Source organism: Calliphora vicina, chromosome 4 (assembly GCF_958450345.1).
Source record: "Calliphora vicina chromosome 4, idCalVici1.1, whole genome shotgun sequence".
Classification (NCBI taxonomy): Eukaryota; Metazoa; Arthropoda; class Insecta; order Diptera; family Calliphoridae; genus Calliphora; species Calliphora vicina.
Genome location: NC_088783.1, coordinates 36,390,076 through 36,404,584, shown reverse-complemented (window position 1 = coordinate 36,404,584; position 14,509 = coordinate 36,390,076). Strand labels below are relative to the sequence as shown.

Below are 14,509 nucleotides of genomic sequence, written 5' to 3'. Positions count from 1 at the left end.
AACATCATGGAAATCCGCTAAGGCGACTGCAAGTTATGGGCATTCACACCCAATAGTTTCCGTGTCATAAAATAAGTTGAAGCTGCATAATAAAACTTTTAAAACGCTTATAACTCCCAAACGGTTTAACCGATTTTAAAGATGTTGGTATCAGTGAAAAGCCCATGAATTTGGCTTTCTCATAGGTATGGAAAATGTTTTGACCGCTTTCCATAAGCGTTCGCTTAAGCGTTAAATTCTAGCAAATCGCTCCTAATTATCAAACTATTATATATATTCAAATGATACATATTTTATCAGATAGCTGACTTCCTTACGCTTCCAATGAGTACCAACATCATTGAAATCCGTTAAGGCAACTAAAAGTTATGACCAGTTGAACCCAATAGTTTCCTTGTCATACAGCCGACAAGATCGGTTTTTCTCCATTCAAAATAACTTGGAAAATTATGGCCGAAAAATTAGTTGGTATCAGGAGATCAGAATCGAGTAGTAGGTGAAAACTGCATAATAAAACTGTTTAAACGCTTATAACTTCCAAACGACTTAACCGATTTTAAAGATGTTGGTATCAGCGAAAAGCAAATGAATTCGGCTTTCTCCTAGGTATGAAAAATGTTTTGAGCGCTTACCATAAGCGGTCGCTTAAGCGTTAAATTCCAGAAAATCGCTTCTAATTACCAAACTGTTAGATATGTTCAAGTGATACTTATTTGATCAGATAGCAAACTTCCTCCCGCTTCCAAGGAGTACCAACATCATGGAAATCCGCTAAGGCGACTGTAAGTTATGGGCATTCACACCCAATAGTTTCCGTGTCATAAAATAAGTTGAAGCTGCATAATAAAACTTTTAAAACGCTTATAACTCCCAAACGGTTTAACCGATTTTAAAGATGTTGGTATCAGTGAAAAGCCCATGAATTTGGCTTTCTCATAGGTATGGAAAATGTTTTGATCGCTTTCCATAAGCGTTCGCTTAAGCGTTAAATTCTAGCAAATCGCTCCTAATTATCAAACTATTATATATATTCAAATGATACATATTTTATCAGATAGCTGACTTCCTTACGCTTCCAATGAGTACCAACATCATTGAAATCCGTTAAGGCAACTAAAAGTTATGACCAGTTGAACCCAATAGTTTCCATGTCATATAGCCGACAAGATCGGTTTTTCTCCATTCAAAATAACTTGGAAAATTATGGCCGAAAAATTTGTTTGTACCAGGAGATCAGAATCGAGTAGTAGGTGAAAACTGCATAATAAAACTGTTAAAACGCTTATAACTTCCAAATGACTTAACCGATTTTAAAGATGTTGGTATCAGTGAAAAGCCCATGAATTCGGCTTTCTCCGAGGTATGAAAAATATTTTGAGCGCTTACCATAAGCGGTCGCTTAAGCGTTAAATTCTAGCAAATCGCTCCTAATTATCAAACTATTAGATATATTCAAATGATACATATTTTATCAGATAGCTGACTTCCTTACGCTTCCAATGAGTACCAACATCATTGAAATCCGTTAAGGCAACTAAAAGTTATGACCAGTTGAACCCAATAGTTTCCTTGTCATACAGCCGACAAGATCGGTTTTTCTCCATTCAAAATAACTTGGAAAATTATGGCCGAAAAATTAGTTGGTATCAGGAGATCAGAATCGAGTAGTAGGTGAAAACTGCATAATAAAACTGTTTAAACGCTTATAACTTCCAAACGACTTAACCGATTTTAAAGATGTTGGTATCAGCGAAAAGCAAATGAATTCGGCTTTCTCCTAGGTATGAAAAATGTTTTGAGCGCTTACCATAAGCGGTCGCTTAAGCGTTAAATTCCAGAAAATCGCTTCTAATTACCAAACTGTTAGATATGTTCAAGTGATACTTATTTTATCAGATAGCAAACTTCCTCCCGCTTCCAAGGAGTACCAACATCATGGAAATCCGCTAAGGCGACTGTAAGTTATGGGCATTCACACCCAATAGTTTCCGTGTCATAAAATAAGTTGAAGCTGCATAATAAAACTTTTAAAACGCTTATAACTCCCAAACGGTTTAACCGATTTTAAAGATGTTGGTATCAGTGAAAAGCCCATGAATTTGGCTTTCTCATAGGTATGGAAAATGTTTTGATCGCTTTCCATAAGCGTTCGCTTAAGCGTTAAATTCTAGCAAATCGCTCCTAATTATCAAACTATTATATATATTCAAATGATACATATTTTATCAGATAGCTGACTTCCTTACGCTTCCAATGAGTACCAACATCATTGAAATCCGTTAAGGCAACTAAAAGTTATGACCAGTTGAACCCAATAGTTTCCTGGTCATATAGCCGACAAGATCGGTTTTTCTCCATTCAAAATAACTTGGAAAATTATGGCCGAAAAATTTGTTTGTACCAGGAGATCAGAATCGAGTAGTAGGTGAAAACTGCATAATAAAACTGTTTAAACGCTTATAACTTTCAAACGACTTAACCGATTTTAAAGATGTTGGTATCAGCGAAAAGCCCATGAATTCGGCTTTCTCCTAGGTATGAAAAATGTTTTGAGCGCTTACCATAAGCGGTCGCTTAAGCGTTAAATTACATAAAATCGCTTCTAATTACAAGTTATGGGCATTCACACCCAATAGTTTCCGTGTCATAAAATAAGTTGAAGCTGCATAATAAAACTTTTAAAACGCTTATAACTCCCAAACGGTTTAACCGATTTTAAAGATGTTGGTATCAGTGAAAAGCCCATGAATTTGGCTTTCTCATACGTATGGAAAATGTTTTGATCGCTTTCCATAAGCGTTCGCTTAAGCGTTAAATTCTAGCAAATCGCTCCTAATTATCAAACTATTATATATATTGAAATGATACATATTTTATCAGATAGCTGACTTCCTTACGCTTCCAATGAGTACCAACATCATTGAAATCCGTTAAGGCAACTAAAAGTTATGACCAGTTGAACCCAATAGTTTCCATGTCATATAGCCGACAAGATCGGTTTTTCTCCATTCAAAATAACTTGGAAAATTATGGCCGAAAAATTTCTTTGTACCAGGAGATCAGAATCGAGTAGTAGGTGAAAACTGCATAATAAAACTGTTAAAACGCTTATAACTTCCAAATGACTTAACCGATTTTAAAGATGTTGGTATCAGTGAAAAGCCCATGAATTCGGCTTTCTCCGAGGTATGAAAAATATTTTGAGCGCTTACCATAAGCGGTCGCTTAAGCGTTAAATTCTAGCAAATCGCTCCTAATTATCAAACTATTAGATATATTCAAATGATACATTTTTTATCAGATAGCTGACTTCCTTACGCTTCCAATGAGTACCAACATCATTGAAATCCGTTAAGGCAACTGAAAGTTATGACCAGTTGAACCCAATAGTTTCCTGGTCATATAGCCGACAAGATCGGTTTTTCTCCATTCAAAATAACTTGGAAAATTATGGCCGAAAAATTTGTTTGTACCAGGAGATCAGAATCGAGTAGTAGGTGAAAACTGCATAATAAAACTGTTTAAACGCTTATAACTTCCAAACGACTTAACCGATTTTAAAGATGTTGGTATCAGCGAAAAGCCCATGAATTCGGCTTTCTCCTAGGTATGAAAAATGTTTTGAGCGCTTACCATAAGCGGTCGCTTAAGCGTTAAATTACATAAAATCGCTTCTAATTACAAGTTATGGGCATTCACACCCAATAGTTTCCGTGTCATAAAATAAGTTGAAGCTGCATAATAAAACTTTTAAAACGCTTATAACTCCCAAACGGTTTAACCGATTTTAAAGATGTTGGTATCAGTGAAAAGCCCATGAATTTGGCTTTCTCATAGGTATGAAAAATGTTTTGAGCGCTTACCATAAGCGGTCGCTTAAGCGTTAAATTCCAGAAAATCGCTTCTAATTACCAAACTGTTAGATATATTCAAGTGATACTTATTTTATCAGATAGCAAACTTCCTCCCGCTTCCAAAGAGTACCAACATCATGGAAATCCGCTAAGGCGACTGCAAGTTATGGGCATTCACACCCAATAGTTTCCGTGTCATAAAATAAGTTGAAGCTGCATAATAAAACTTTTAAAACGCTTATAATTCCCAAACGGTTTAACCGATTTTAAAGATGTTGGTATCAGTGAAAAGCCCATGAATTTGGCTTTCTCATAGGTATGGAAAATGTTTTGACCGCTTTCCATAAGCGTTCGCTTAAGCGTTAAATTCTAGCAAATCGCTCCTAATTATCAAACTATTATATATATTCAAATGATACATATTTTATCAGATAGCTGACTTCCTTACGCTTCCAATGAGTACCAACATCATTGAAATCCGTTAAGGCAACTAAAAGTTATGACCAGTTGAACCCAATAGTTTCCTTGTCATACAGCCGACAAGATCGGTTTTTCTCCATTCAAAATAACTTGGAAAATTATGGCCGAAAAATTAGTTGGTATCAGGAGATCAGAATCGAGTAGTAGGTGAAAACTGCATAATAAAACTGTTTAAACGCTTATAACTTCCAAACGACTTAACCGATTTTAAAGATGTTGGTATCAGCGAAAAGCAAATGAATTCGGCTTTCTCCTAGGTATGAAAAATGTTTTGAGCGCTTACCATAAGCGGTCGCTTAAGCGTTAAATTCCAGAAAATCGCTTCTAATTACCAAACTGTTAGATATGTTCAAGTGATACTTATTTGATCAGATAGCAAACTTCCTCCCGCTTCCAAGGAGTACCAACATCATGGAAATCCGCTAAGGCGACTGTAAGTTATGGGCATTCACACCCAATAGTTTCCGTGTCATAAAATAAGTTGAAGCTGCATAATAAAACTTTTAAAACGCTTATAACTCCCAAACGGTTTAACCGATTTTAAAGATGTTGGTATCAGTGAAAAGCCCATGAATTTGGCTTTCTCATAGGTATGGAAAATGTTTTGATCGCTTTCCATAAGCGTTCGCTTAAGCGTTAAATTCTAGCAAATCGCTCCTAATTATCAAACTATTATATATATTCAAATGATACATATTTTATCAGATAGCTGACTTCCTTACGCTTCCAATGAGTACCAACATCATTGAAATCCGTTAAGGCAACTAAAAGTTATGACCAGTTGAACCCAATAGTTTCCATGTCATATAGCCGACAAGATCGGTTTTTCTCCATTCAAAATAACTTGGAAAATTATGGCCGAAAAATTTGTTTGTACCAGGAGATCAGAATCGAGTAGTAGGTGAAAACTGCATAATAAAACTGTTAAAACGCTTATAACTTCCAAATGACTTAACCGATTTTAAAGATGTTGGTATCAGTGAAAAGCCCATGAATTCGGCTTTCTCCGAGGTATGAAAAATATTTTGAGCGCTTACCATAAGCGGTCGCTTAAGCGTTAAATTCTAGCAAATCGCTCCTAATTATCAAACTATTAGATATATTCAAATGATACATATTTTATCAGATAGCTGACTTCCTTACGCTTCCAATGAGTACCAACATCATTGAAATCCGTTAAGGCAACTAAAAGTTATGACCAGTTGAACCCAATAGTTTCCTTGTCATACAGCCGACAAGATCGGTTTTTCTCCATTCAAAATAACTTGGAAAATTATGGCCGAAAAATTAGTTGGTATCAGGAGATCAGAATCGAGTAGTAGGTGAAAACTGCATAATAAAACTGTTTAAACGCTTATAACTTCCAAACGACTTAACCGATTTTAAAGATGTTGGTATCAGCGAAAAGCAAATGAATTCGGCTTTCTCCTAGGTATGAAAAATGTTTTGAGCGCTTACCATAAGCGGTCGCTTAAGCGTTAAATTCCAGAAAATCGCTTCTAATTACCAAACTGTTAGATATGTTCAAGTGATACTTATTTTATCAGATAGCAAACTTCCTCCCGCTTCCAAGGAGTACCAACATCATGGAAATCCGCTAAGGCGACTGTAAGTTATGGGCATTCACACCCAATAGTTTCCGTGTCATAAAATAAGTTGAAGCTGCATAATAAAACTTTTAAAACGCTTATAACTCCCAAACGGTTTAACCGATTTTAAAGATGTTGGTATCAGTGAAAAGCCCATGAATTTGGCTTTCTCATAGGTATAGAAAATGTTTTGATCGCTTTCCATAAGCGGACGCTCCTAATTATCAAACTATTCAATATATTCAAGTCAGACTAATTCCTCACGCTGCCAATGAGTGCCAAAATCATGGAAATCCGCTAAGAAAACTGATACTTATTTCCAATTAAAATACAACAATATTTTTCCTATATTTTTCTAAAAACTGTATAGTTTTTGTTTTATTTATTTTTTGCTTCGAGTTTTGTTAAAAAAATAATATTTGTAATTTGTTTAAATATATATTATTAACATTTACATTTAGTATATTAATTTATATTAAGAAAACGTAATATAAACAATAAATAGAAGGAGAATTCTCAGTTTTTTTATTTACTATAAAATTATGTACACATTATTGATTAATTAATAATTTTTATTAATTTAATAAAAACGTTTAAAATAAAAATTAAAAAGAAAAGATAATCAAATTACAATAAAGAATGTAGAGTTTTAAAGACAACTTAATTAAGGGGGGAAATTACAACAGCATAATAATAAGTAGTTACAATAACACAATTTCAATTTATATAAAGATTTTGTTAAATTTTTGTATGAATGTTAGAATGTTAGAGTTTAATATTTGCTTTTATTTTTAATAAAATTAATAGTTGGGCAAGTTTTTTTTTATATAGATTTTTAAATATTTTTTAAAGAGATTCTTTTTGTTATTATTGAAATTTGAATATTACAAAAATATTTATTTATGAATAAATGTGGTGGTGACTTAATTAATAAACTATAAATTTTTGTACATAAAACATTGATTTTAAAAAGGTACTTAATAAAATTATAAAATAATTCGATAAATATTTTTAGAAATTACAAAATAAAGAGGTTTATTTAAACTACATTATAACTATACACTAATAAAGACAATTAAATGGAAATATTATACTTTTTTTACAGCTAATATTGATTGTTTTCATATAAATACTTAATTAATAATTTTTGGGATTAAAATTTTTAAATATTTTTTTTTTTACTTATTTAAGGGTTTCTTTTTTAAATCACAAGTAAATATTGCTACTGGTTTCACGCTCATGTAAACAGTGTAACGCTTCTTTCGTGTTTTCTGTTCTACTCTTCTTCTAATGCTTTATCAAACAAATTATATATACAAACAACAACAACTTAAGATTATTATAAACAAAAAATAATAACAAATGTAATATAAAATAGATTGTTTAAAAGTTGCTTAAACTTCTTCCTGTTGTAGTTTTTGGGGGTTGAGTTTTTGAAAAAATGCATAAATAAATCTTATAAAAAATCTCATCATTAGAAAATCTTTAATATAATAGCGATAATTTATATGTAAATATTTATGTATGTATATGACGGCGTTGGATGATGGGATTAATGGTTAGAAAGCTTTCAGTTTTTAGTATTACTATTTCAAACTTTGTCTAATTGTCCTGTCTAATTACTCCGGTTTTGTTCTATTCTTATAAAAAAAGAGACGTTGTAACGGTTCTCTGAATGAATAATTTGTTGCGAAAATAAATTTGAATACAGAAAAAAAAATATAATTTAGGAAAAGTTTCTTTAGGCTTTTTAAAAAAGTTATTTAGAAAAAATTAAAGACAATATTATTCAGGTAAAAACTTTAAAGCTTATGTAGAAATTGTGAAATTTTATATAAAAAGCTTTTACCATTTTTCTAAAATGTCAAGTTTGTATTGCTTAAAAGTTCAAGAGTTCAAAGCTTTCTGGAATCAAATAATTAAATTTTGAATTCCAAATTATAACATTAATACAGATTTAGATAATAATATTAAAATCACTAAATAAAACCAAATTTGTTTACTTAATGCGTAAAGTTAATACTGATTTTGTGCTTTTAGTCTTAATAATTCTAAAGCTTTTCTTTGTATTTTCAATAATTTTCCTAGAAGTACTATAAATAGCCAAATAAAACTTTTTGAGTTTATCTTAAACCTAAGTTTTAGTTACAAAAACCAAAAACCGGATATTACTTTTGCAAAATTTTTGAAAAAAACACCAAAAATATTGAAAAGAAGTTCTTGTTGAAATAATTTTTAAAAACCAATTATATAAAGCTTTGGAAAGCCAGCTTGTTATCACACTAAGCCAACTGAGTTCAATGTACTACAACTCTGCTGTCTATTAAAAACATTAATACTTTGATTTTAATGTTTCCTAGATGCTCGAATCTGTACTAAAAGCTTCTAAACCTTTATCTCCCATCATTGACTAAATAAAAACTTTAAAGTTTTCTTTTTTAAGTTAATACTTTTGAGGCGTTTTTTCGTTTTTCCTACAAACATTTAAACTAAATCAGAATTGAAACTAGAGTTTAACTGGATTTGGGAGCATGATATGCTGACCAAAATCGTAGTAATAAAGGTTGTTCAACGGTCTTTACCTCCTGTTCAGCTTCCGGTTGTTTATCACTGTTTGTGGGTTTATCTAAACGCCAGGCTACCGGTAGCCACCAGTAGGGCTCATAGGTATTATTTTCTGTAGAAGAATCTACAGAAGCAGTACTACTACTACTGCTGCTAGTGGTGGACTCAGAAGGAGTAGAATCTTCAATAATTGTTGTTGTTGCTGCTGTTGTTGTGGAAGTTGTAGTGGTTGTGGAAAGACTTTGTAAAAGTTTTCCAGTTGAAATGCTGTTAAAACCATTTATTCTAATGATTTTACTGTTACGATTACTGCGTGTGGATGAGGAAGACGTTGATTCTTTTGTTTGTACATCATTGGAATCTTCTTGGGTACTTAAGGTGGAGCTTTCTGTGGAACTTTTAAAACTTTCATGTGAAGAACGTTTAGGTGTCTGTGTTGTTAATAGTGGCATTATTTTTGACCATATTTGTGAAGTTGATGGAGTAGGTTTGGTGGCCACCGTTGAACTTTCACTCAGAGAAGCGGGAGACGTAGTTGACTGAACTTCATCGGGTAATGTTGTTTTGCTGGTTGTTATTGATGAAGTCATGGGCTGTTCTGAGGTTGTTGTTGTTGTAGATGTAGTTGATGCTTGCATTGTTTTGATTGTTGTTAAGGTGGTAGCTGGTCGTATGCCCTTCACGAGCTCGTTAATTAAACGCAATTCTTCGGCCAGATCAATTTCACTTGTTAATGGAATTGTTTCCATATCTGCTGCCTTAGTTGCTGCTGCTGCTGCGTCAGTTACTGTTGTTGCTGCTGTTACTTCGATGTCTGGTTTGGCAAAGTGTTGATAGTAAAACCGGTCATTATTGTCGTTTTCATTATGGACCGTAAGTAACGGTGTCACTGCTGCTGTTTCTGCTGTAGTTGATATTAATTCATCTTGTGTTTTTGTTTCTGCTTGCAAGCTGGTAGCAGTAGTTGTTTCTATTGTTGTTGTTGTTGTGGTTGCTGCTGTTGTTGTGGCCAACACCTCAACCGGTTCTACTTTCGATTTCTTTGAAACGACATGTTGCTGATGATCTTTTTGGCCTTTACGCATGCGCTGTAATTCTTCAAAATCCTTTTCAATTTGTTCTTGTTGCAACAGCAATTCTGTAAGTTCTTGTTGTTTTGTTGATGGCGTCGTAGACAAAGACGAAGATGTTTCAATTATGGTCGTATCGTCCAATTGTATTGGTGTTGTGGTTTCTAAAGGTTCATCATTCGTTACGGCTTCCAAGGTTGTATCTTTAACCAGATCATTATCGTCATTATCATCAACATCACTGTCACTAGCATCGTTCATTAATGGATTTAGGGTAACACTTCTTGTGTATTCTTGTTTATCCTTCACTTCCAATTCTTGTTCCATAATATTTGGTAAAGTGGTCATTTCTTCCTCATCCACATTAAGACTTAAAGCATCTGAAGAACTTTCATTGGGTTCTTGCAGAGAGACCGTTGTGAGTGAGTCTTGTAATGTGGTGGCTGTCGCCTGCTGTAGCATAGGCAAAAAGGATTCAGTTTGTAATAATGTTTGTAAATCATTTTCTTGTGGTTTGTCATGGTCATCATCGGTTGTGGTGGTCGTCTCTGTATCCATTATGGTGGTAACCAGTTGTATTGAGCTATCATTTTGTATTATGGACAATTTGTTAGGTTTTTGTTGTTCAAAACCCGAAGCTGGTACCGAAATGGCTTCAATCTTAAAATCCGCATCATCTGCTAAAGTAGTCAAAGTATTGCTTTCTGCAGCCTCATTATCACTTGCAGAGGAGTTTTTCTCTCTATGCTGCAGGTAGATTTCAAAATTATTTTCCGAAATATTTGAGGCTTCACTAACCAAATCATTTATGGCCGTTATATTGGTTGGTGTAATTGATGTTTCATTCGTTGGCTGGGCCGTGGTCACTACAACATTTTGCTCCTTCTCCGAACTTTGCATGCCCTCATACGATATCGATGAATAGTCTTCCAATGGTTCTTCATGAAATATATTGAATTTATTCTGAAATATATTAAACTTTAAAGGCTCATCTTTCGAGGGTGGCTTAAATTCCACTGTAATACCCTCTACAGATTTTTCTGATTCTCCCATAGGCATTTCACTGCCATACGGCAAAGGATTGCCCATTTCCTCACCCATATCATCGTAATCGTACAGTTCATCGTTCTGAGTGTTACCCACCAACAGACCCAAAGCATTCAAATCGATCAATACATCATTGGAGCCAATAACAATGGGTATGCATTTGGTGTCCACCTGTTTGTGGCCCTGTGGACACTCCACTCGTAATGGCAAAGTAAATATTGATTTTGGTGTAACTTTACGTGATTTCACTTGTTGTTTTTGCTCCGGTGGTAATTCAATCCAGGCCTGCCAGGCCAAATTTTCCACTGTACTTTCGATGGGCTTCGATGTAACCGGCAATGCCATTGTTGTGCTCAAGGGCATATCAAGTGTCATTAACACTTGCATGGCCGCCAGTAGCTGGGCTATAAATATTGTGGGTGTAAAATACATTTTAAGTTTGTTTTACTTTATTTTTTTTTATTTACTATCGTTTTGGGATTTTAAGTTGTTGTTCCTTTTGTTTTTTTCGCTGGTATTTGTTTTTTTTTGCTTTCGATTTATGCTGGTAAATTGAATGTGATGCTGTTTATTTGTTTTGGAATTTTTGTACACTGTTTATTCGATTTATGATGTTTTGCAGACACAGTGAAAATGTCTGTCTGTATTAATTACAACGATGAGGATGTTTGTGTATGCTTTGATTAGTTCGTTAATATCCGGTTCAAAACTGTAACGAAAGAATATTGGAAAAATATGTTGTGTTAAAGTTTTTGTTTTTATATCTGATAATAGATTAAAAATAATAAATAATATTTAAATGGTTTATTACATTTATCCCCATTATCACAATGTATAGTTATGTTTTAACCTAAAGTTATACTGACAGTATTCATACAAAAATTAATTTAACCGTCAGTTACAATATAACCAGACACTGCGTTAATGGGGGTTAAGGTTTCATTATTTGAAAGCTTACAACTAATTCAGTTTGATAAAATACTTAAAAGACAAAATGGTCAAGTCCATGGTTAATTTATAATTATGTATCTTGAAAAACTTTATACTTTAAGTGCTATCCAAAACTGCAATTAAAACTTTCAAGTTAAAAATGTATGTACTTTGATTTCAACAGGTTGTACATCACTGACATTACAGTTACGCCATTAAAGTTATCATTTTAAAGATAACTTTTTTTTAACACACTTAAAACAAGAACAAAAAGTAGATTTATTGTTTAAATAAACACTTAACATTTTTGTGTTACACACACCAAAAGAAGAAAAAAAGTGAATGCAAGAATTACAACATCAACAACATTCTAAGAATCTACAACTTTAAAGACGAAGAAAACGGTAGGCAGATATTTAACCTAGACATAAATAAGATATAAGAATAATATGATAAAAAAAACTGAAAACATTTATCACGAACCAAAAAAATTTATCACATCATAAAAAAACAATGTTTTTTTTTTTATTTGTTTGTATACTTAATAAAACATTAAGTGAAAAATGTATATAAAAAAACATATTTTCAAAACATTCTTTTAGACAACCAACCAGCCAACCATCCCTTCAAACATATTCGTAATTACGATCGTCGTACCAGTAACTGATGGATGGATGGTGATGATCAGCATGATATTGCAGTTATATCACATTACTTTAGATAATTATGACAATGTTCTTTTTTTATGATGATGATCATTATTATTATTATTGTTATTTTTATTATTATGTGTAAGTTGTATGTATAAACATTATTTATAATTTATATGTATCTGTTGTAATAAACATATGTGTGTTGTTGTTAAATTTTTAATTCAAAAGTTATTTATAACATTCTAAAAATGTATCTATGTATCTACTGTTATGTTTGTCAGCAGTAAGTGGAGTAAAAAAAGAGGTTTAATTTTATTTTTAAAGCATCATTTTTATTTACATTTTTTTCTTTTTTGTATTATAAAAATCATGTTAAATTTTTGTATGGGAAGAATGTAAATAAGTTACATGACTCTTTTTTTCCAACTATATAGTGTACATGTAACAGAAAACAATGGTGTAACATTGTTTTACTAATAAAAGTGTTTTTTTTATTTATTGTTATTATTTATTTGTATTTGTTGTGGTTGTATTTACAGAGCTTTTGTTGTGTGTTTAGAAACTTAGTTTGAAGTATTTTCCCAGACTTATTAGATGATAATTTAACGTGAACTTTAAAAAAATGAAGCTGAAGCGAGAGATGTGAGAGAATTTGAAAATAAAAAAACGTATGTAGCTGATTAACATATAGAACAGTGAGCAACAGAATAATTTTCGTGAGAAAACTACTTTCTAAATTTTGTTCTGGTTAAGTTCTTCATATAAAACACTTTAAACTAGGTTCAAATGGGATAATGTTACGACAACGTATAAAGTTGCTTGGGATTATTTTGTAACTAAACTAGGACAAAAATTGCACATGAGCAGCACATTCTAATAAACCTAAGTATCTAAGGTCTCAACGTCCCTGTTCACTTTCAAACTCCTATTCATAGATAGATCATACGTCCCTTGTAACGAATTTAGATATTTTCAATATTTCTTTGGACCAATGTCCATAATTTTGTAACAACTGTGAAATTTTCCGATTAGTACTCAAGCCGCGTGAACGCAAACTAAAATTGCAATCTCAAATTGCAATCAGAAAAGACGTGGTAAAATATCTGTATCTTCTAAACTACTAGTCCTATTGCAAAATTATGTAACCACGAATCGTACAGGAGGACATAGGCTTTCAGAAAATGAAATTCGTGACTACCTTGTTAGAATACAAGTTAGGATACAGAGTATCAAAGTCAACCAAAACTGAAAATTTTTAAATTTTAAGTTGACTCTCTTTATTCCAGAATGACTAATAGTAAATGATTAAATCGATCAGACTTGCACCCTACTTCAGAAAATGGTCGAAAATAATGAATTTTAAAAACAAACTTATAATTGGAAAACAAAAAGTTACATCGAATTTGTCTAATTTCTTTACAAATTATAGTAAACATATTTATTGGAATTAATCTGACATTTAATTTTTAACCCACCTGATGCACTTTTCTTGTGAAAAAAATCGTGTTGAAAACTATGTCTCCTGAATTTGTTGATTGGCGATTTCAATTCCTAAGTCGTGGTATAGCACACTGGAATACATTTCATTTGATATAAATTTATTAGATATAATGAGATATAGGCAAAAATATGAAAAAAAATCTAAATAGTCGTGGTATTTGCCTATATCTCATTCATTTATGAACCGATTTTGCTGATTTGCAACAGAAAATTCTCATATATATATCATAGACATTGATATAACTAACACAGAACATTATAGTGCTGCAAATAGGAACGACAAACTCATGGTGAAGGATGTAAATATCCAGTTTCCACTGAGAATTAATGGCCAAATGAGCCTCAAAACATATGACGGACTAATTGTGAAATTGAAGAACGTTAGGAATAACAGTTTTACTTCGGAAAAGTACAATAATGTCCTTTTTGGAATAATTTCAAAAGTTTCACAAACCCTGTAGATTCATTATCAAAATTTCCGCCACCTTTTCAAAGCACTTAAAAACCTATAATTTAAACAATAACTTACAAAACAATCAAATAAAATATAAACATTTTAATTACAAATCAACCTTCACTCCCAGCATTTGTTTAATTAATTAATTATATATTTCAAATGTTCAAATTATTTTTTTCTATAATACAATTTCAATTCAATTTGCTTATTCCCAAACAACTGTTTTAATTAATAAAACATAAATTACTGCGCACTGTATGGAAATCATCTTAAAAATTTATGGAAAAACTAAAATTTAATTAAAATTTTCATTTCACAAATAAAAAAAAAAAAAAAAAAAAAAACTTAAGAAAAACAACAAATG

General features: G+C 32.1%; 1 protein-coding gene across 2 annotated transcripts in view; it reads right to left on the bottom strand.

The window, feature by feature from the left end:
• Positions 1-6,262: 6,262 nt before the first annotated feature.
• fog (folded gastrulation) overlaps positions 6,263-14,509 on the bottom strand; it is a 77,060-nt gene continuing 68,813 nt past the window's right edge. For both annotated transcript variants that reach the window (XM_065507029.1, XM_065507031.1), the window contains one exon: positions 6,263-11,314. In XM_065507029.1, coding sequence (XP_065363101.1) covers positions 8,437-11,037 — 2,601 coding nt within the window. In that variant the 5' untranslated portion in view covers positions 11,038-11,314 and the 3' untranslated portion in view covers positions 6,263-8,436. The remainder of the gene's footprint in view (positions 11,315-14,509) is intronic.